At 41.8% G+C, this 22,448-nt stretch overlaps 2 protein-coding genes and 2 non-coding genes across 4 annotated transcripts in view; all 4 read right to left on the reverse strand.

The window, feature by feature from the left end:
- LOC148666845 (zona pellucida sperm-binding protein 3-like) overlaps positions 1-13,003 on the reverse strand; it is a 779,162-nt gene extending 766,159 nt beyond the window's left edge. The window contains exons 1-2 of the transcript XR_015936945.1: positions 12,893-13,003; positions 12,594-12,694 (exon numbers count right to left, since the gene is read on the reverse strand). The gene's annotated coding sequence lies outside the window, so the exon portion shown is untranslated. The remainder of the gene's footprint in view (positions 1-12,593; positions 12,695-12,892) is intronic.
- Positions 1-20,449, reverse strand: part of LOC148666950 (uncharacterized) — a 34,708-nt gene extending 14,259 nt beyond the window's left edge. Inside the window, exons 1-3 of the mRNA XM_088632927.1 lie at positions 20,371-20,449; positions 13,738-14,162; positions 13,522-13,636 (exon numbers count right to left, since the gene is read on the reverse strand). Of these exons, the coding sequence (XP_088489053.1) occupies positions 13,522-13,636; positions 13,738-14,162; positions 20,371-20,449 (619 nt within the window). The remainder of the gene's footprint in view (positions 1-13,521; positions 13,637-13,737; positions 14,163-20,370) is intronic.
- trnas-gcu (transfer RNA serine (anticodon GCU)) lies at positions 1,690-1,771 on the reverse strand. The gene has a single exon. It is a non-coding gene; the product is annotated as a tRNA-Ser (tRNA).
- On the reverse strand, positions 4,612-4,722 carry trnal-caa (transfer RNA leucine (anticodon CAA)). Its single transcript has 2 exons — positions 4,685-4,722; positions 4,612-4,657 (listed from the first exon to the last, which is right to left on the reverse strand). It is a non-coding gene; the product is annotated as a tRNA-Leu (tRNA).
- Positions 20,450-22,448: the final 1,999 nt, after the last annotated feature.

Here is a 22,448-nt window from a genome sequence, read left to right on the forward strand (position 1 = left end):
GTTTAAAAAAAGATAATTAGCTCACTGATAGTTTGATGTAAAGGCTGTGGAAATATCCACAAGGTGTGGTCTTTAAAATGAATTTGGTTTGAAGGCGTTCTGTGCTTCCATTGGGGAGATATGGACAAAAGAATATTCATGCTTGGTAAAAAAATGTCATAAAAACGAAAAAGTAAAGGCTGAGAAAGCATTCACAATGTATTTTATACACAAAGGAAGTATTCTCGCAACTCTAAGAGGTTTCGTGTAAACGCTACAGGCGTGCCAACATCTTTTTCGAGATGCCGGCGATAGATAACGGAGCGTCTTAAGTGCGCGCTATCACTGAACTAAACTCCCGATCGGTAAGTTTGTCGGCGGCTTTTTAATTGTGTTAGGAAGAGCAAACAGTCCACATTGTACATTTTAAAGGTCTAAGCAAAACAATCAGACGTGAGGATTAGGATTAGGATCCAGAACAGGAGCCTCTACTTCTTTGTATACTGAGCTTTCGGGTGAACGTCAAAGTGAAAGACAAATTCGCAATTTTCACTTTTTCATTAAGGAACAAGAAAACACCATCCTTCGAGCTGGATTCAAACCAGGGACATAAGAAATGCCCACTGTTTTTGTCTATAGTCTTAAGATCTAGCAATTGAGCTATCGAGAGGTCAGAAAGTAAACGCTTTGTCACACGTGTAGCCCAGTTTAGTGTAGTGTTCCTCTTTATTTAAATCCCAGTTCGACATCAAAATACTCACTCCCATAGTCTCGTTCAGAAGAAGAAATGGACCAGGCTTCCACTGTATAAACGTCCAGAGTTCTTATAAAACGTTTAAGGGACATCAGTGCAGGCTGAAATTGACCCTTTTTCTAGTGGGATCAGGATCATATAAAACCTTTCTTTTGGATTGAGAAGAGGATCATGGAGACACTCAAAATATCCCTGTCTTTGCTTCTTTCAAGGATGAATGGAGTATTGAGCTCCAAGCATCGGTTTAAATCAAAACTCTCTGCTACTGCAGTTGCTTGTTTGAGAGTTTCTTCAAATTTTTCAACTGAACGTTGATATCAAGGGATATTGACGGTAATATCATAGGAACTTTAGTTTTCTTTTGATTGAAAATTGTATTAAAATACAAGCCTCTTTCACAGTTGTATAATACTTTCCCTTGCATCCTCAGATAAAAATTCTAAATACCACAAAGTTACAACATATGGAATAGCATTTATTTTAAAATGTATTTTAAAATTAGCATTTATTTAGAGCTATATTTAGAGCTTAGTAAAGATAGCATTGCTAATATTGATGGAGTAGAAATGTAAGATGAATTGATAGCTTTTTCTGAACTAAAAAAGTCCTACAACGCCTCCTGTAACAGGTAAGGACTCATAGCAAGACATTGCTATTGCATTGCGCATTTTGCAGATATGACCAGTTTCTGCTTCTGGTGAGTGCATCTTTTCCAAACTGAAATTAACAAGAACATTTTCAAGATGCGCCATGTCCCTAAATTGTTCATCAGGACTACTATTAATATCAGGTGAAAGCAGTACAAAGCATAAATTTAACCTAAATATTAAGAGACTATATCTGTCAGCTACTGCTGTAAGCCATGTCAGCCAACGCTAGAAATATTACTGCTCTACTACAGTAGCTAAAGAAAGCAAGTCCGACTTAGAAACGGATCACAAGTCGAAAACATAAACCGACGAGGATGGGATTCGAACCCACGCGTGCAAAGCACAATGGATTAGCAGTCCATCGCCTTAACCACTCGGCCACCTCGTCATGAGAGCCTCCCCCCTTGGGCATGATTTTGCTCGGCGACCAGGCTCAGCACATCGACCTCAGATGTCTCAGAGCGGTGTGTCCAAGCGGCTGTATAAGAATAGGTAATAGGTTTATTCCATGCTGAAAAAAAGAAGAAAGAGAACACAACGTTTCGCCCGTGGAGCCTTCTTCAGGTGTGAGAGAGACAGGGCAGTAGGCAAAGGTAAAGTAGCGAGAGAACAAGGGTTTGAGGGTGGGTACCCATCTGTATAAGAAAAGTGTTCTGCCGGCGCTGTGGTAAAGCTGGTTAAACACCTGTTTCATAAAGCGGAGATCCTGGATCCGAATTCCAGCAGTACCTTTTTTTTTTCCTGTCTTGTTTTACAGAACATGTAATTTGGGACACTCAAAGAGGTCTTGATTTGGTTTAATGCGTTTATTCATTTCCTTTGCAGAAAAACTTGTTTTTTTTTTAAATCATATAGCTTGCGAAAGATGAAATGCGAGCGAATTGTTTTGTTCACCAAAAGTATGTAAATGAAAAAAAAGCAAGGTGCAAGCATTTCTGTGGTGCAATCGGTTAGCGTTTTCGGCTATTAACCCCCAGGTGGGTTTTTTGATCCCACCCAGGGACGCACTTCTTCCTATAGTTAACATCATCACCGCAAAAATTTAATTGTTCCGCAAAACCTGAACTATTTTGATATTTGCAGTAGTAAACAATTGAGTACCAGAGTCAACATTACCGGGAATGTCCAATAATTACCGACATTGGCAACTTGCAAGCAGTTAGTATTCACCCATGGAATTATATGTTCCAGTGAGTGGCGGGAGAATTCACTTATGCTCCCGTTGCATCTTCAGCTAAAGTAATTTAAAAAACAATGCAAAATTGTTCGAGAACTTGACAAGCAAAAACAACAGATCGCCGGAGTTCTATTTTAATATTTTCGTATATTTACCTTAATTTGAATATAAATGTTAACATAAACGCTGTTCAATATAATGTAATGTTGTTGTACTTTTAAAATATTTTAGCTGAGGGTGAGAGGGGGAATATTACGCCTTGCCAAACATCTAAAATAACTGTAAAAGGGGATGGCATTTTAATAAAACTGGCAATCAAAAGAAAGTTACAATTTGTATGGTATTATGCTCAATATCCCTTGATATTGAAGGTCAGATGAGGAATTTGAAGAAACTTTCAAAGAAACAACGGCAATAGCAGAGGGTGTTGATTTTGAACCAGTGTTTGCACCTCAATAATCCATCAGTCTTCGCTTGACAGGCTTCCTCAAGATATTCGGTGTTCTATACAAAAAATCGACAATTAAGCGCAAATGTGACAAGAGGCAAAGACTGCGGCAGAGGAGGAATAAACTCCACACGATGACTGTATGTATACGTCTGTCTAATATTCGGCCCCTGCAGGGGCATCATATTCGCTGAACTGCCTGCCAGCGTGTGTACGGGCTTATACTGTAATTCAAGAGTATCAATGGTCAGACGCTTACAACGGGTGTTTGTGTTTGTATTATTTAGAGAATTGAAAAAACATTTTCAAAACTACAGCTCGAATGAAATTTAAAAAAAAGTTTATTTGTCTCTTTGCTGTAACAACTGTGACAAAACTATTCAGATACATCAGAATAGCATCAGAATGTAACTAGATTTTATTGGATTTTAGGAAATGTATTTTTGCGCATTTCTCTATACGATCAGAATACCTTCCTGTTTTCACCGTGTTTATTGTTTCTGCCTATGATATCTCGGAAAGAAAGACCCAGTATCTGTTCACCGAAATATTTCAGGAGTTTGCTGTGGTTTGAGAGAAGTGTATGAAGGTAATGAAGGAGTGAGGACACGCGCATTCCGCACGGGGAGCGCAGAGCAATGAGCCGCGACTGCAGCTCTCCGAGTCTTTTCTTATACAACCTCTGAGTCCGGACACACAGCGTCTCCAGCCAGTGTTGAAGGTTTACAGTTCAGAAAACGGCTGTCTCGAGCAGAAACTGATCTTCCTGCTTTAGTTAAGGTTTGGTTATTGTGGGGGTTTAGCGCTTGTATCTCTCTTCTCTTACTAAACACTATCTACTGTAAAGTATATAAATAGAAGCTAAAATGCAGCTAAAATACTTCAGTAAGGCCGAGCAGATAGGAAAGTTTAATAAAAATGTTCTATGATCTATGTTCTAGTTGCCCATATTTTTTAAACTCTCGGTTCGAGCTCTGATTTAATCCTCTCGGCTCCTGCCGCTGTCACCGGGAGAGTGGCTGCATTCCGTAGGGCTACAGGCTGATTTCACAATGCCACATTTAATGAAATACAATGAAAACGATATTGTAACGCAACGGGGGCTCAGGCAGGCGCCCTTGCCGCATTAGGTCGGCCCCATCCTGACTGAGGCTCGAACCCGGGACTCCCGCGTCTCTCTGCAGCGACCCAGCCCCGTGAGCTACAGTAAATAAAGATCTCTCTACAGCCCAGTAGCTGTAGTCCTGCTATCACAGGGAAGGGCGGTGACATCACCTGCTCTGGTACGCCGGCTCTTACACAGTGCCTGTCGGCCGTAAGCGTTACAATATGTTTTAATACATCTTCTTCTGGATTTATATTTCGGTCTTTCACCTTTGAATGCATACCTTGACCGTAAATCTTTACTCGATTACAGGCACCCCAAACAGTTCTTAAGGGAGAAATCGAAGCCTATTTGACTTTCTGCTAATCACATTGAAGTGTTCACGAAGCATTTCCCTGCCCATCATGTGCCCGCAAGCCGGTTTCTCCGTTTTCTTCTTTCTGTCGTTGTCAGCGAGCACAAGAAGACAGGAAAAATGCAAGAGAGGGAAAAGCTAGCTGTCAGGAGTGGGATTTGAACCCACACCTCTATTCAAAGACCAGAACACCCAAGCAATGGAAAGACAGGAGTCCTTGAGTCTGGCGCCTTAGACCACTAGGCCATCCTGACGAGATATGTAAGTTGGTGTGTTAAAAGCACCAGTAGTTCACAAAACTGAGAAATGCTTTGCTGGAGAAGCGCCACGTTGCCTAATGTTGCCTAAACGGATCGCGGAAATCAAATATTCGGATCGATTTAGAGTGTGCTTTACAGCCTTTGTGTAATATTTTAAATTGTTTTAAAAAAGTGTGTACTGTGCACTACGTTTAGGACTAGTTAGTGTGGTAGAATATGGAGATCATCTCCAGCTCTGAGCTCAACTGCAACAACAAGTCGTGCTGAACAAAGTCAGAGTTCAGCTGAACCTTTGCTCAGTGTGGTGCTCAGGACTCAGGAGTATTGTTGTGGTTCTAATTAGCACGAACTGCAGGGGCTCTGAATCAGAACATTTCAATTTATCTGTTCAGTAAGTTAAAATGCAGGACACGTTCAAATCGGATTATTACTGTGTCTCTGTCCCTTTTGTATATAACCGAATGTTTAAAAGATACCAGTAAGGACACACAACTACTAATGCGGTACTAATTGGAAATAGTCCCAAAACAAGTACGTCCGGCAGCTGGTAGACCCCTGTAATAATTTTGCAGTGACACTTTGAAGATTTACACTCTATTTAAATATTAATTTACTAAATTTCAGTTCTCTTTTCTCACACTCCCTGGCATAACTAAACTCTCACTCTCGCATACTAAAGGCTTTACATGCATTAGCTGTGATACAGATTCTAATAAAGACAGAATGAAACTGTTTGTTTTGTGTCTCATGGTGATCCTCTTCTCGATCCAAATTAAATGTTTAATATGATCCCTCGAGAAAGAAAAAGGAGTCAATTTCCGCCTGGAATGATTGATGCTCCATCAAACATTTTGTAATATCTCCGGAAGTTTATACAGTAGAATCCTGGTTTGTGGCTTAAATTCAAGATAAACAAGACCAAGGAAACGAGTTGGAAACGATGTCGATCTGGGATTTAAATCATCCGGAACATTTCACTACATTGGGCAGTATGTGCCAGAGAGCAGCTCCTGACATCTGTTGATAGCTCAGTTGGTAGAATGGAGGACTGTAGTTGAAACAAGAGGGAATCCTTAGGTCACCAGTTTGACTCCGGCTTGAAGGAAGGTGCCCTTTGTGTATTTTGTTAAAATAGCTGATCTTTTTTCACTCAGACTTTGATCAAAAGCTCAATAAACGACGAAGCAGAGGCTCTTGTTCCGAACTCAGCTCATGTCTGATTGTCTTGTTTTGGCCAAGATCTGATCTTTGAATTCAGGGACTACTCTGTCTGCTTTGTACAGTAATTCAAAAGTAGATACAAATGTCACATTTTTATTTTAGATATAAAGGTGTTCTCTGTTTTCAAAGGATAGGTACTTAATTGGCTTTATGATTTGGATTTGATTTTGTATCGTTGTATTATTAAGTTTGTGCTTTTTGTGTTTTTAACTTATTGTGAACTTATTTTTTAAACAAATGCTTACAAAGGCAGACATGGCACACATCTGTTTATACCAGCGGTGAATTGTATATTTGTATTAAGTAGAAGCTACTGCGCACTTCTGGGAGTATAACAGGTTCGATATAAAGTGGCAAAAATATAATAGGGGAAAATACCCCAGACTGGGTGTAAAGGCCTCGTTGTGACTGTTGTTTTATTGTTGAATACGGCATACTGTTCATGAAATGTTGCAGAAACACAATCTGATAGCTAAATAATTATTATTTTAATAATTTGATAAGTATTAGGCCCCGGATCCAAATATTCAGTTCTGATTTTTTTTAAGTGATATCTTCCCTTCCTCTGTTGGAAGTAACACGATGTGAGCAATTGTTTTTTGTTCTTTTTTTTTCACGTTGCGATCCAAAAAGCCTCAGATGCACAGTCTGACAGCAACCAAACCAGAATGGATTCTGCTGGGAGCCGGACTGAGCTCATTCTTGCTCCCTGTGCTGAAAACAGAATAAGCGCTTACCCGAGCACCATCTACAGCTGCTGGATGGTACTCTACGTCCTGCTGCTCCAGCAATTATTTTGACGAAAGACAGATCACTTGTACGCTTTTAACCTTCTCGCAGCTACAGGCGAGACTGAAGCTGGCGATATAAAGGCACGCGCTGGTACACCTTCTCTAACTTTCACAATTGCGATAAACATTTTTTTAAGACCTTTGAAAAACTAGATAATAGATATAGATATAGATAAAACTAGATAAAAAACATGAGCTTTATCGGTTTTTACATTAATCGACTTTGAAACAAATTTGATCTTTTTACATTGCATTTTACGTTGAAATGTAGCATGCATACCTAATCCACCAACGGACAGAGCAATATTTTACGTTGCCTTCCAGAGCTTCCAACGTGTGATGGATTTGTATGGGTGTCTGTATGAAACCATTACAGCACTGGCGCAGGTGCAAAATCCACTTTCACACGACTTTTTCAGTGTCTTCTCTCTCAAATGGACCGAAGCACAGGAACCAATATTAGAGAAAACGAGAGGTGTTTAAACAGAGGATGTCCCAATGTCTGGGACAACGCATTGTGATTTTGTATAAACGCAAATGGTTTCTCATTTAAAAGCCAACAATATTCTTTTTCTCCCTGGCGCAAATAAGTTACCACACATGCGAGCTGTTGTGTGAAAGAAAATTCCAATGTCCATAGGAAGGCAGAATAAAATCCAGAACTGTGTTGGTGATATCGATAAACAGGGCTCATGTTCACAACAAAACTTTACTGTATAAAAAGTTAAAATTCGTAAATATATATTTTTTTTATTATGCAAAGTGTCTGTTAAACCATTCATGAAGGATTTTTAGACAAAAAAACACACCATTATATGAGAAAATATATTTACTATATCTGCATTTAACTCACTTTTTAACAATTTCAATTTCAAGGCCAATATAAATTGTTGCCCTGCTTTTTTGTCATAAATACACAAGCTTGTTATGTCTTGTGTCAGAAATAAACTGCATGAAATTTGCTAAAGCAACAAAAAGTAAGCGCCACAAAGAAGACAGACATTTGCGTTTATATTGCAATGTTATCTCGAGCCTTTAAAATTACTTTAAATGCAATTTGTTTTTCTCTGTGGCTCTAAGGCTTTGTCATTTACTGTAGTTATTCAGGAGAACATTATGTTAATCATATAGATGAAACGTTTAATATATTCAGGTGGGTAGCTATGTCAGCATGTGTATCTGCAAAGGAACAAGTAATATTGTAGGTTTATTCCATGCTGAAAAGAGAAGAGAGAAAACAAACCTGAAGAAGGTTTCACAGCTGAAACGTTGTGTTTTCTCTCTTCTCTTTTCAGCATGGAATAAACCTATTACTTGTTCCTTTAATATATTGTTCGCTTTGACTCAAAATGCTTTACTACTACAAGAGAGAATTATAGTATGAAGGATGAGACAAATTTATGATTTCTTGGAAGAAAATGTTTTTTCTTTGCATTCGAAATGAATCGAAACTTTAGCGTGACACACAAACCCTTTGTCATTTTTAAAGATATAATATTTTTAAACAGACAGTATAGAAAATGTTTTTTTTTACTAAGCAATTTTGGCCGGGGGCGATGCATTACTAGTAGTGGCGCTGAGGTCACTATGGTGCAGTTGAGCACCATAAGATTAGGGCCAGTGACGTAATGTATAACGCATCTGACTGTCTGAAGATCAGCTCCTGCTCTGAGCTCAATAGCAATGCAAAACTGTGCGAAACAAAGCTAGCGAGCAGCTGATCTTGTGCTCAGTAGTCAGTACGGTGCTGAGGGTTCAGTTCTGGTGTTGTTCTAATTAGCACGAACTGCAATGGCTCTGAATCTGACCATTTCTATGGAAGCCCGTTTCCGCCAGGGAGTAAAAATAAAAACGCGCTATGGTATCTCAGAATTCCGACTTAGTAACTGAGAATTGCGACTTAAAAACTCAGAATTCCGACTTTATATCTCGTAATTACGACTTTATATCTCACATTTGGGACTTCGAAATAACCCATATTTCATTGTCTGTCCTTTTGTTATTGTAACGGATTCGGGTTCCAGGGCTTGTGCCCTCGCCGCTCCCACCCTAGTTCGTGCCTCACTGCATTGGCTCGAACCCAGGCCTTGCCAGCTGAGCTAAAGAAGAGTTTCTTTTTTAAGTAAAAAACGACATACAATGGAAATATTTAAAAAGTATAAGTTTCAGCTTTTATTGTGAATTCTTCTGGATGTGAAGTGTCTATTTCTGTATCTTATTTCATATTCTGTCTTCGTTTTTGTATTTCTGGTGTTTAAATAAAAAAAGAATTTAAAAGCCCACCATCCACTATTCCATCCGTGTACTATGGAAGCCTCACTACCGGAAATGGGATTCCATAAAAATTAATGTAATTAATTTGATTTTTATCAGGGCACTGTACAAGACAAGTCTTCAGGCTTATAGATCCTATGATCTTGTACGATTCATCAATATAGTGTAACGGAACGGCCAACATACAATTTGTAGTTCAGGTGGGTAGCTGTGTCAGCATGCGTAGGCTGCAAAGGAACAAGTAATAGGTTTATTCCATGCTGAAAAAAAGAAGAAAGAAAATATGTTTTGGCCGAAACGTACCAGTAAACTTTACATTAACAATACCAGCCAACGATACATTATCATTTCACACCGGTTCTACAGGAATCTACAGCAGAGCCCTGAGTTGACTCCCAGAGTCCCACTGAGCCCATAGAATTCCACATCACCCATCACTCCTGCACACAGTCCGCTGAGAGCGCCTGTCCATAAACTACTGGATTGAGAATGGGATCAAATAATTCCCCATTTTCTTAATTCTACATCAAAGGACTGTTAAAGGTCTATTTGAAGGCATCGATTTGTATTCTTAAACCAGATGAACGCCTGGAATAAGTTAATATTACTTTAAAAAATAAACAGTCGTGCTACAGTACTCCAGTTGAAGGCACGCTTCTAGCTTTGCGGTACTCTGGTGCGTCACAAATTTATGTTTGAATTTCTGTGGATGAACTACTATAGGTGTACCCTCGCTCACTTTCTTTAGCGACAGTCGTTGCTCCTCATCTGAGTGATGTATTTGCCTGTTTTTCAGTTCACTTCCCTGCAAGGAATATTCACCTCAGAGCTCTCTTTCACAGACTGCAGGCGCTATGTTTGTTAACAGGTATTATAGTGATGACATCTTTCTGTATGATCAGGACAGGAGCTGCAAGTCCAAAGTGTTGTGGCTGCAGTACAATTTTAGCTTATTATTATAATACTTTTTAACAGCGACAGATTCTTAAGATCACGAGGTGTTTATGATATTATTTCAGTATTAAGCTGTTACTACATTCGGAACTGTCCCATAGGATTCAGTGTTCCATTAGTTTGGCACTAAACTGCTTAGTCTATTGCAGGAATTGTACTTAGTCCTGTCCTGTAGTGTCCTCTAGAGAGCAGCAGATGTTTCCTTGGGCTCATTGCAATTGGGAACATTGTGATTACTGAGCAGGGGACTAAAGTCAGCAGACGAGCGAGTTGCAAATCGGTATTAATCTGGCGTACAGAGCTGCATGCTAATCTCTGGATCATCTCCAGTTAATGCGATGCTGTTCTTACCTTGCAATTGACCCAATCTGACTACTGGCACCAACAACCCTGTTATTACAGTAAACTTCTTGTGTACCTACCGTGATACATAAGTTTGCTGGAGAGGTTTGGCAACTTATATTCAGTCAAAGGTGTGTGTGCAGATCACTGTGATATACAGGCATCAACAAACTGACATACAATATTAAATGTTTAACTGATAAAACCCAAATGAACCAAACCTGAATAAATTAGTGGTGGAAAGGAGTCTTTTTATATAGCAAAAGGTCTCTGAGCCTTTGGTAATAACGATGGGTATATAACCCATTGTCCTCAATATTAGAAATGAATCCTTGAGCACTGCTGTTGTACCAACAGTCCTCAAAAGTGCTGCCATTACCCCCGTCCCATAAAAGCCTAACATTACCCTTTCTTGCATAAACTATAGAACGTGCCTTCACATTTCAGTTGCAGTTTAATCTATTATCACCCTACTCCCCATTTCATAACCTTCACTCTAATTCTGGTCTCCTAACTGTCCCCCAAGCCCGTCTACACTGTATGGGTGACAGGGCCTTCTCCTGTTATGTCCCCAGGCTCTGGAACTCTCTGCCCAAGGATAGCAGAGTCACCTTCCCTAAACTCCTTCAAATTCAGACTCAACACCTTCTTCTGTAGAAGAGCCTTTACTGAACTGGTTCCATTCTTTAGCCCTCTGCTTCTACTTTCCTTAGTACCACCATCCATGGTCTCCTCTGTCTATTGGAATTGTTTAATCCTGTGTATTCTTATTGTAATTATTTCAAGTGCTTTGCGAAGCCACCTTTGGAACCATTATATAAAATAGTTTAGCCTAAATCCTTGAAGCTTTAATAGGGCAGTGCAGTAGGGCTAAAAATTGACAGTGTTAGTGGGCCAGCAGGATTTGTGCAAGTTACAGGTAGTCACAAAGGAAGACTAGGATTCACTTGAAATTCATGACATGGGACACTGAAACAGGGGAGAGGCTTTGTGTAGTAAGCGTTCAGTCTCAATCTACACAGTCTGTGCTGCTGGTAGAGGTGGTTGTGAACACCCGCCTTCCCAGTCAAGTACTGGGATCTCCAGTCTCAATCCTAATACTTCCCCATGACTGTCCAATACCACTACTGTGAAACCAACACCCATAAGACAAGACCTCAGAGATTCTAACTGCACCATTATTCACTGATGTTTTTGCACCAGTATTGTTCCTCTGCTAAGGATGGGAAGACCTACTTTACACCAAGCCCCTGTTGACAATTCCTTCCTTGCGTTTCTTTTAGTCAGTTTGTGCAGCCTAGAATAGGACACCAGATCTCACTCTTACTAGGCACTACAGTAGCAACTCACACTCCATAAGCACTACCCATCTCGGAAACAGAAGGATTTCCAGTATATTGAACACCTCCGTCTCTCTCACAGTAAAAAAAAAAAAAGTCACAATGCCCTGCCCAAGGAATAGTGCGGCCATCTTCCCCCACTACAACGCTTTATTACTCCAGCCATTTTCAGTCCTCATTGGCAGCAATACGGGAAGCATTCTTGAAAGGGGAACCCCCACAAATACTTCCATTGATTAATGGGTCTCACTTCCCTTGAATTCCTCCACCCCATTCAAACCTATAAACCACAAAGAAACAAGGGCAAGCAGAAGGGTCTTTCACAGCTTTATTGAGATGTTGCCATTACAAGGCAAGTGGAGGCAGGAGAGTCACAAGGGCCAGGCTGGAGCCTTCATTCAGGCACCTGGGGAGGAAGAAGGAGAACAATCCAGCTGAACTGCAGGACACCACCCCTACAGGAGCTCCTCCTGCCAGACCCTACCTGTCCACTGGCCAACATCTCCAAAGTCCTCTGCTCCCTCCACATCCTCACTGGAGCTCTGAGGGTCTCCCTCCTCATCCTCAGTCCAGTCAGCTTCCACATCCAGAGGAGCTTCTACTGGTGCCACAGCCACCCGACTGCTGGTCACCAGGCTCCTGGTACCTGTGGACAAGCAGCACCCAGGAGTGAGGGATCTGCTATACCCAGAGATCCACAGTCTACTTATCTAAACAGTCCCTTTGTCCAGCATGGGATCATTCCTCAGTTGTCCAAGCATGGTTGTCTCTTGGGCAGAGACGCATCCACAAGGGATAGAGAACCAGACCCACCTTCATTCCGGCTGCCAGCACACCTGGACTCACAGCAGGCACAGACCTCATGGTCACCATACGGCTCCTCCCACCTGGAGGAGAGGAGGCATGTCCCAGAGCACCCTCAGCAGGCTCCTTGCAGAAGTACCTCTTAGCCTCCCTGTTTTAGGTGCAGGACTTGGTCCCTGCTGTTGCATTAGCAGGAGCCACAGCCATGACACAGTGCATGTACAGCTCAGTCACTTCATGCTGCAAGAGGGAAGGTCACAGCACTAAGGGATCAAGGCCAATAGAGGGACAGAGAAGGACCTTCTGCCATCAGTGAAGGCAAGCTGGCAGCTCTAGGCACTACAGCTGCCACAGTCTGGTTCACATCTAGATCATGGAAGGAAAAGCAGACCATGGATCAGTAGAGCAAGAAGGCTGAGCAGCCTTTGAGAGCAGTACCTTCCTGGACAGCTTCTTCTGGAAGAGGAAGGCATCAATTGTGAAGCGGAGCACATCCTCCTGCTTGGAGGGGACAAACCTGGACAGGCAGCCATCTGACTTGCTGTCCACCATGCAACCGAGGACAAGGATGAACCCCTGCAGGCTCTCAGGGCTCCTGCCCACCTCCCCTCCAAGAAGGGGCCATACCCCAAGTTGTCGATCACAGGGAAACGGGGCTGGGAGTGCTGGTCTGGTTTCTCCGTTACGTAACACGAGTGGATGTACAGCCTCTGCTCTGCTGTGGCAAAGTAGGCAGTGGCCTGGAAGTATATGGGCTGACCCAGGAAGTACTCATCCTTAGGAGAGAGCCGGACCCAGTGGGCTGGAGAGAGAGAGAGAGGCAGCATTACACCTGCACACAGCACCCCCTGCTGGCAGGAGGAGCTACTCACTCAAGGAGCTTACAGTTGGTGGTGAGCAGGACAAAGCTGTGCTTGTTTTTCAGGTCCTTGAAGAAGGTCCTTCTCCTGGCCCACGTGGGGACATAGCCAACCTTGTAGGAGTAGTGGAACCTGCAGGACAGAGGGGATGAGGGGCTTCTGGACACTTTCCCAGCAGCTTCTCAGCAGCGGCAGAGCCCTGCCTACCCGTTGTAGGAGCACTTGACCGGCACAAGAAGGGAATGAAGCGATGCACAGGCGCACTGGAGGAGGGCGGGGCATAGCGGAGAGTGTTGGAGTACACCAGGCGGCCCTGGACAATCTGCAAGGTCACAGAGGAAGGGGTATTCCCAGGAAAGGCAACCCCGACACTGGCCCTACAACTCACATTGATACACTGCATGTAGATGAAGACCCGCTTACCGATCGCTCGGTACCGCACTCGTGAAGCCTGTAGATGAAGTAGAAGTAACGGCGTGTGGTTCGGCTGACGCTGCAGTTGCCCAAGGTCACCTCCGATGGCCGACAGCTGAAGCCGAACAGGAGCCGACTGACCCTCACGTACATCCTGCTGGAGTCGCACCACACAGCCACTCCTCTGGTGCCCCCGATGGCCGGGCGAACCGGCTGCCGCCCTCGCTGGGGAGGAAACAGGACGCTCTTGATGTAGGCGGGTAAGGGGCGTCTGCCGGCTTCGGGCTTCATCTTCTCCATGTTGAAGTAGGGCGAGTACGCGTCTCTGGACACGGGAAGGCGGCGGCAGTCGGGAGCCAAGGACTGGGAGTCGTTCTCGCTTGCAGACAGATCTTCGGAGGGCGCATCTGCCAGGCTCAAGTCCTCCGACTGGGCTGCGTCTTCGAGAGCCGGAAGGTCGGCCTGGAGCGCTAATTCCCGAGAGTCCCAGCCAGCCGGCCCGGCGGAGATCAGTGCGGGGAGCCCAGCCCCTGCACACAGGCACAGCATAAAGAGAAACGAGCGCATCGCCAAATTAACGTCCCGCTTAACTGCTACAGAAGTAAAACAAATAAACCACCAAACTCTGTTGAAGCAAGAGAGCATAAAATGTGAACGGGGTGACACCGGGGTAAAGTTAGCTCGAAGTTCGAAAACGATTTTGGCACGCCTGTAGCGCTTTCACGAAACCTCTTAGAGTTGCGAGAATGCTTGTTTTGTGTATAAAATACATTGTGGATGCTTTCTCAGCCTTTACTTTGTCGTTTTTATGACATTTTTTTGACCAAGCACGAATATTCTTTTGTCCATATCTTCGCGATGGAAGCACAGAATGCTGTCAAACCAAATGCATTTTAAAGACCACGACTTGTGGATATTTCCACACCCTTTATATCAAACTATCAGTGAGCTAATTATCTTTTTTAAAACCTCCGGTTTTTCATCGATGCGTAATTACGCACGAACTGGAACCCGGGGGACCGCTGTGTGCACACGTTCACAACGCGAGAAATACTGTTCAATACGGCTTCGTGCGAAAAACCGGTATATGACCATAGGAAGCAGAACAGCGCAGTCTCCAATTACCCAGACTGTAAGCACGGGAATAAAGCTTTGTTTGATTTCTGAAACCCTTCCTTTACGTCCTGTTTTCATTCAGGTAAGGGTCAACTATATTCACAATACTACTGACAGCAGGAAGATAAAAATATTCTTTACTCAGCAGCTTATTAAAAACAGCTCCCATGATGTTCATACCGACTTTTTACACAGAACACTGACACAGCTTTGTGTTCTGAATCTCTTTTTCTCTTGCTTTTATTTAATGTGGCACAATGCACTGGGATAGGGGTATTCTGTTCACAAACCAATAGCATTTAAACCACAGCACCCACAATGCTGCAGGTAAGTGTTTTGCACACTAAGCAGGTCATCTGACTATTCCCAGCTTTGTTTTGGGTTATGGAACCTTTATTTTTTTATGATTTTCTGAAGATAACACTACAGGTGGGATGGGTGGGTTGTCTTCATGGCTCAATAGCATTTCAAATACAGCACCCACACTGCTGAAACCAAGTGTTTTACACACCAGACAGGCCCCCGAACCTCATACAACCTTACTGTGGCTGTGGCCCCTGTCTTTATTTTGTAATGAGTTTCTGAAGATTACACCACAGGTAATACACTGGGACAGGTGGGTCGTCTTCATGGCTCAATAGCATTTCAAATACAGCACCCACTCTGCTGAAACCAAGTGTTTTACACACCAGACAGGCCCCCGAACCTCATACAACCTTACTGTGGCTGTGGCCCCTGTCTTTATTTTGTAATGAGTTTCTGAAGATAACACTACAGGTAATACACTGGGACAGGTGGGTCGTCTTCATGGCTCAATAGCATTTCAAATACAGCACCCACTCTGCTGAAACCAAGTGTTTTACACACCAGACAGGCCCCCAAACCTCATACAACCTTACTGTAGCTGTGGCCCCTTTCTTTAATTTTTTATGATTTTCTGAAGATTACACTACAGGTAATACACTGGGACGGGTGGGTCGTCTTCATGGCTCAATAGCATTTCAAATACAGCACCCACTCTGCTGAAACCAAGTGTTTTACACACCAGACAGGCCCCCGAACCTCATACAACCTTACTGTGGCTGCGGCCCCTGTCTTTATTTTGTAATGAGTTTCTGAAGATAACACTACAGGTAATACACTGGGACGGGTGGGTCGTCTTCATGGCTCAATAGCATTTCAAATACAGCACCCACTCTGCTGAAACCAAGTGTTTTACACACCAGACAGGCCCCCAAACCTCATACAACCTTACTGTAGCTGTGGCCCCTTTCTTTAATTTTTTATGATTTTCTGAAGATTACACCACAGGTAATACACTGGGACAGGTGGGTCGTCTTCATGGCTCAATAGCATTTCAAATACAGCACCCACTCTGCTGAAACCAAGTGTTTTACACACCAGACAGGCCCCCGAACCTCATACAACCTTACTGTGGCTGTGGCCCCTGTCTTTATTTTGTAATGAGTTTCTGAAGATAACACTACAGGTAATACACTGGGACAGGTGGGTCGTCTTCATGGCTCAATAGCATTTCAAATACAGCACCCACTCTGCTGAAACCAAGTGTTTTACACACCAGACAGGCCCCCAAACCTCATACAACCTTACTGTAGCTGTGGCCCCTTTCTTTAATTTTTTATGATTTTCTGAAGATTACACTACAGGTAATACACTGGGACGGGTGGGTCGTCTTCATGGCTCAATAGCATTTCAAATACAGCACCCACTCTGCTGAAACCAAGTGTTTTACACACCAGACAGGCCCCCGAACCTCATACAACCTTACTGTAGCTGTGGCCCCTTTCTTTAATTTTTTATGATTTTCTGAAGATTACACCACAGGTAATACACTGGGACAGGTGGGTCGTCTTCATGGCTCAATAGCATTTCAAATACAGCACCCACTCTGCTGAAACCAAGTGTTTTACACACCAGACAGGCCCCCAAACCTCATACAACCTTACTGTAGCTGTGGCCCCTTTCTTTAATTTTTTATGATTTTCTGAAGATTACACTACAGGTAATACACTGGGACGGGTGGGTCGTCTTCATGGCTCAATAGCATTTCAAATACAGCACCCACTCTGCTGAAACCAAGTGTTTTACACACCAGACAGGCCCCCAAACCTCATACAACCTTACTGTAGCTGTGGCCCCTTTCTTTAATTTTTTATGATTTTCTGAAGATTACACTACAGGTAATACACTGGGACGGGTGGGTCGTCTTCATGGCTCAATAGCATTTCAAATACAGCACCCACTCTGCTGAAACCAAGTGTTTTACACACCAGACAGGCCCCCGAACCTCATACAACCTTACTGTAGCTGTGGCCCCTGTCTTTATTTTGTAATGAGTTTCTGAAGATAACACTACAGGTAATACACTGGGACAGGTGGGTCGTCTTCATGGCTCAATAGCATTTCAAATACAGCACCCACTCTGCTGAAACCAAGTGTTTTACACACCAGACAGGCCCCCGAACCTCATACAACCTTACTGTAGCTGTGGCCCCTTTCTTTAATTTTTTATGATTTTCTGAAGATTACACTACAGGTAATACACTGGGACAGGTGGGTCGTCTTCATGGCTTCATGATTTTTTGACTGTAATCAAGTGTTGTGCATTTGTGCAAGTGTCAGGCCTCCTGACCTTTCACAGTCATGCTTTGTTGTGTGAAACTTTAATTCTCTTTTTAGGATTTTTTGAACATGGGAACTTCCACCGAGATGAATGAGGTGCTCTTCAATAGCTTTTTCATCTATACACACAAGCGTATGTAACCAAGACACTCAGAACCAACAGAATCAACGTGAAGTCATAGAAAAACAAGAATGCCCCCGAGACATCTGCACCCCCCTCTTGGAACACTCTGGTATCAACACCCCCAAACCAATCCATACCAGCTAACAAGACTCAGAATCGGTGCAACCCTCCAACCTGGACCAAGAGCAGGATGGGACAAGTACCTGCACCACACTACGCACCCCTCATCCAGACCAGCAGGACAGCCAGACAGCACCATCATGACACACATAATGAGATCACTTTCTGTCAGTATGTGTAACATTCTGGGCCTGGGCTCCTCTGTATTTTGGCTGAAGGGAGTTCAACAACATTATTAAACGGACTGACATCATAATCTGACAAGATACATTGTTTAGGGGAGACTTGTCCACCCACTGTCCCCCTGGTAACGTGAAGATCATTGTCCCTTGGCTTACCTAAACCAGAATCACTTGGGTCTCCGGGGCGGATCGGTGTATGGTACAAAGTCTTAAAAACAGAACATTGTTGAATTGTCTATAAAAAACAACCAATATCCCTTGGATTTCCCAAACACAAAGCTGGAGCAAGTATACTAACTCCATACCCTTAAACTACAAAAGGCCTGTGGCGTAGACAGGGTAAACAGCCACATCATGTGACATAACTGCATGAGCCTAGTGATGAGCCTAGTTTAAAATACTCAACCCCATCCTGAAGTACGGATGTTTTCCTTTGGCCTGGAATCCAGGACTGATCACCTGACCCTAACAACTGCCGGAGCATTTGTGTGAACAGTAACCTGGGCTAGCTATTCACCAGTATCTTCAATACCCTATTACTGGCAGCTTGCCAAATACAGTGTCCTGAATAGAAGTCAGATCGACTTCATATGAAGCTGGCACATATCTGACCACATACGCACTCAACACACACTTTAAATGAACAGAAAAATAGTGACCTGTGTCTTTGATTTCTAAAAAGCAATAGGCTCTATTTTGAACAAATAACAAATATACAAACTTTCAATGTGGGGTAAGAGGTACAGTCCACAACTGATTTTTTTTAGCGTACTCAGAAAGTATAAGCGGTTTGAAAATACTTACATAAATTATTTTAGGAAGACTGTGTTGGTTTTTGTATCATTTGTGTTTGTGTTGACTCTTATTGAGATCTCCAGTCACCTGCCCTTATAGATGCCTCTTTTGCTTATGTGTTGTTAGAAATTGAGCTCGCCTGTGTGCCTGCTTCTAGGGTTTTTTTAAAAAAGGAATAGGTTGGTTTTCTATTTTTTTTACCCCTTGCCCAGTAGCAGTCTACTACAGGGGGGATTCTGGGTCCTCTCTCCATACAGTATGTCTCCTTTTGCATTGTTTCCAGACCTGGGCTGATTTGAGTTTTTCATGGTAATGGATTACAAGGGTAGGTCTGACAGAAGTGAATGTGGTGGATCTGCCATCTGCCCAGGCAGGAAGGTAGATACAGTATATGTAAACAGGTTTTAGCATTAATGTTTTGCATACAATCACCCTTTCCAAAAGGTGAGATAACCAGAGAAAACAGGACACAGCTTTTCTAGGGACTTTTTTTCCCTACAGTATTTATGGTTACGATGGGTTTTAACTCTTTGTGGAGATAAGCTATTTTTATCTTTTCTTTGGTGTAGGTTCATGAATGCATGGGCTTTCTTTTCTTCCATGTCTTGTTCCTTTGTTCAGTTGTTTTGTATTCTTTCTGTTTTGTCCCCTTATTTTTGTGCTGGTGCTAGAATTTCTGCTGGCTTTTCCATGTTTTTCCCTTTTGCTCTTTGATTTAATTTTTTCCTGTGACCCATTTTTCCTTATTTATCTCAATGTGATATTTTCCCCTTCTCCTCAGCTGTTGAGTCTCTTGCACTTTCTTCCCTGTTATCAGTATTGTCTGATGTTGGATTGCATTTTAAGTTCCTTATTTTTTAGTAATCCTGTAATTTTTTTTCCACTGTTATTCTCATCTTTTATTGTACTATTGCTGTTATTGCAGTCTTCCCACAGTTTATTTTATTCTTAAACAACATACTAAATAATATAAGAATACATGTTGTGCTCATCTCTTTCCTGCCACTTGCACTCCTGATATTGTCTTCAAATAATTCCAATATTTTAGAGCTCTATATTTTCAAGCCTTGAAGGCCTAAGGTTGTTTTTTAAAGTGTTTGAATGTGATGTACTAACTACTGTCTACAATAACAATAACATACATAAATTACCAATAACATGCATATAAAAAATAGCCCAGAAATCAAGTATGAAGTAAGGAAATGGCTGCAGCTATGAATCAGAATTTTAATCTATTGGTTTTGTAGTTGGTTGGAACTTGGAACTAGTTAGACAAGGGGTGTGAAGATTCGTTACAGATGTATTTTGCTGTACGCAGAACAAGTGAACAATAGACGGACATAATTTCACAAGACAACCCAGTTGGTTCTTGAAATTTCCAAACCACACATCAGAGTGAAAATTAAAACAAATTGAGGAAGGACCGATAGGAGAAGATCAACAATGAATCATTAACATTACAATGCTTAAGTTGCCTTTATAATAAAGACAATTTTGTCCTTTTGTGAGGATCATGTCCACATTGGACCTGTTTTTTTAAGTTGTTTTGAAATTTCACTTAGGGTTCAGAACATTTCACAACTACTAATTTTTTTTCCTACCACCTCAGCTAATTCTCTCCCCCTTTAGGTTTGGGTGGGGGTATGGGTTTTTTCCAGAAACCTGTTATCATTTCTTTGATGTTGGACACATTTGTCTTCAGGAAGTTTTCTTCACACCTCCTATCATACTCATCTGACATGTCCATAGCTACACTCATTTACTTGCAGCAGACAAACAATGACAGAGTCGTCTGCAAATTTTATTAAGTGTCTGGAGTGGTGAGAGCTCTTGAGGGTGTTTGCTTACAGGACAAAGAGTAACGGAGACAATATGCATCCTTGGGGGAACCAGTAAAACAATACCTGTTGTTGGATAATACATTGTTGACTTTCACACTCTAAGTCTGTTCAGAAATCAGTAACCCCTCTGATGATGTTAAGATCAAAACCAAAGTTTGATAATAGCTTTGCTGCCTGTACTTGAGGTCAAATGCAATTGCATACAGAGGAGGAAGTATAGCACAACAAAAATAACACACTTCTAAATCTACCACAGCACAGAAAAAAACTAGAAAAATCACTTATAAAACCACAGGAGTACACAAACATAACACAAACTAGAATGCCACATAGACAATAATCTGTAGCAGAATATCTGCTTATGTTGTATTTTCTTTGTGGATGTTTTTGGATGTTGTATTGGCCTTGGCAACTCTGTGATTTAACAGTCATGATAATAAAGCATTTTTGAATCTCTATGTGAGTGGAACCTGTTGAATATTAGTTCAGATGGCTAGCTGTGTCAGCAGGTGTAGGCTGCAAAGGATCAAGTAATAGTTTAATTCCATGCTGAAAAGAGAAGAAAGAAAACACAACATTTTGGCTGTGGAGCCTTCTTCAAGGGTTACAGTTGAAGAAGGCTCCATGGCCGAAACTTTGTTTTCTTTCTTCTCTTTTCAGCATGGAATTAAACTATTACTTGTTAAATATTAGTTACACTTGGGTTTCGCAATATAATATAACCAAGAGGTATTGTTATTTTTTTAATACTTTTACAGCAGTCAAACTGGCATACTCTGATATCTGAGAGAGAGTTTAATATAAAAATTTTCTCTTGAACTGTCATGAACCAGTTTAATTTGTTTTTACCTCTCTACAAATCAGCCTTCAAAAGCTTAACTCATGTAGCTGTAATGTACATGAACACCATTAAAAAGTTTTCCTTTCTCTATGTGGCACGTGGAGTGCTGAGAACGCATGCTCCAAGCTGCTTGCTCCTGTAAGGAATTAACAACTTAAAGATTAAGTTAAATTATAAATAGGCCTCACCCTGTACATAGGGAGTTATGGGACATGTTTCGTTTAGAAGGGATTTAAAAGTAAAAAGTAAAGCCTGAAATAAACAAACTGTGCCATGTAAGACCAAGGTAAGGAATGTTTGTTACTATTTGTTTTGTCTGGTTATTTAAACCATTCCGTCTATTTCACACTTAACCAATTTTGAATTAGAAAGACTACAAACTGTGCAAACTTCCAAGTCTGTAAGGGTGTATGATGTAGATCATTCACAAGAGCACACGGCTGCTTGTTATAATTGTAAGAACTGTAGTTCACTACTGTTCTTTTGACTCTTGAGCTTGCATCATACAGCCGTTGGAGTGCATTTCAAACCTAAGAGATATCAAACTCATTTAACCTGTCAGACATATGTTAAATGGGTTGTGACTTTTGGCAAAGTTTTTTGCTACATAATTTGTTTCATGAATACCATTTATCTCTATAACAACTTTCCTGTCCCCAGAACATATGTTTTAAGCTGCTTGATCCCATTGGGTGCAACCTTTCCATTGTATTCATAATGTGTTGTTTGCATTAGGAGTGTGTTAAATAAGCAGAAAAGAGGCCTGTTTTTTCTGTTGCTTCTGATCTTATACAGTGGTCAGAATCTCTCATCCAAAAGCTTATGAGTGGAAAAAAATTAAGTACAGATGCACAATCCATTAAAAACCATTTAAAGAGCATAAGGGTTTTCATCACATGGACTTGTTCGACTGTTGAGGATTTCTGTTTTGGTTGAGGATCAATTAAAGGACAACAACCTGAAACACTATCTTCGATCTTTCCAGAGCTGTAAGTAGTCATTCCAAGTTTATTAACTTGTCTCTTTTTTTCTATGTACTTTTCAATAGCCACTGATGT

The sequence above is a fragment of the Lepisosteus platostomus genome, chromosome 5 (genome assembly GCF_059453375.1).
Source record: "Lepisosteus platostomus isolate fLepPlt1 chromosome 5, fLepPlt1.hap1, whole genome shotgun sequence".
NCBI lineage: Eukaryota > Metazoa > Chordata > Actinopteri > Semionotiformes > Lepisosteidae > Lepisosteus > Lepisosteus platostomus.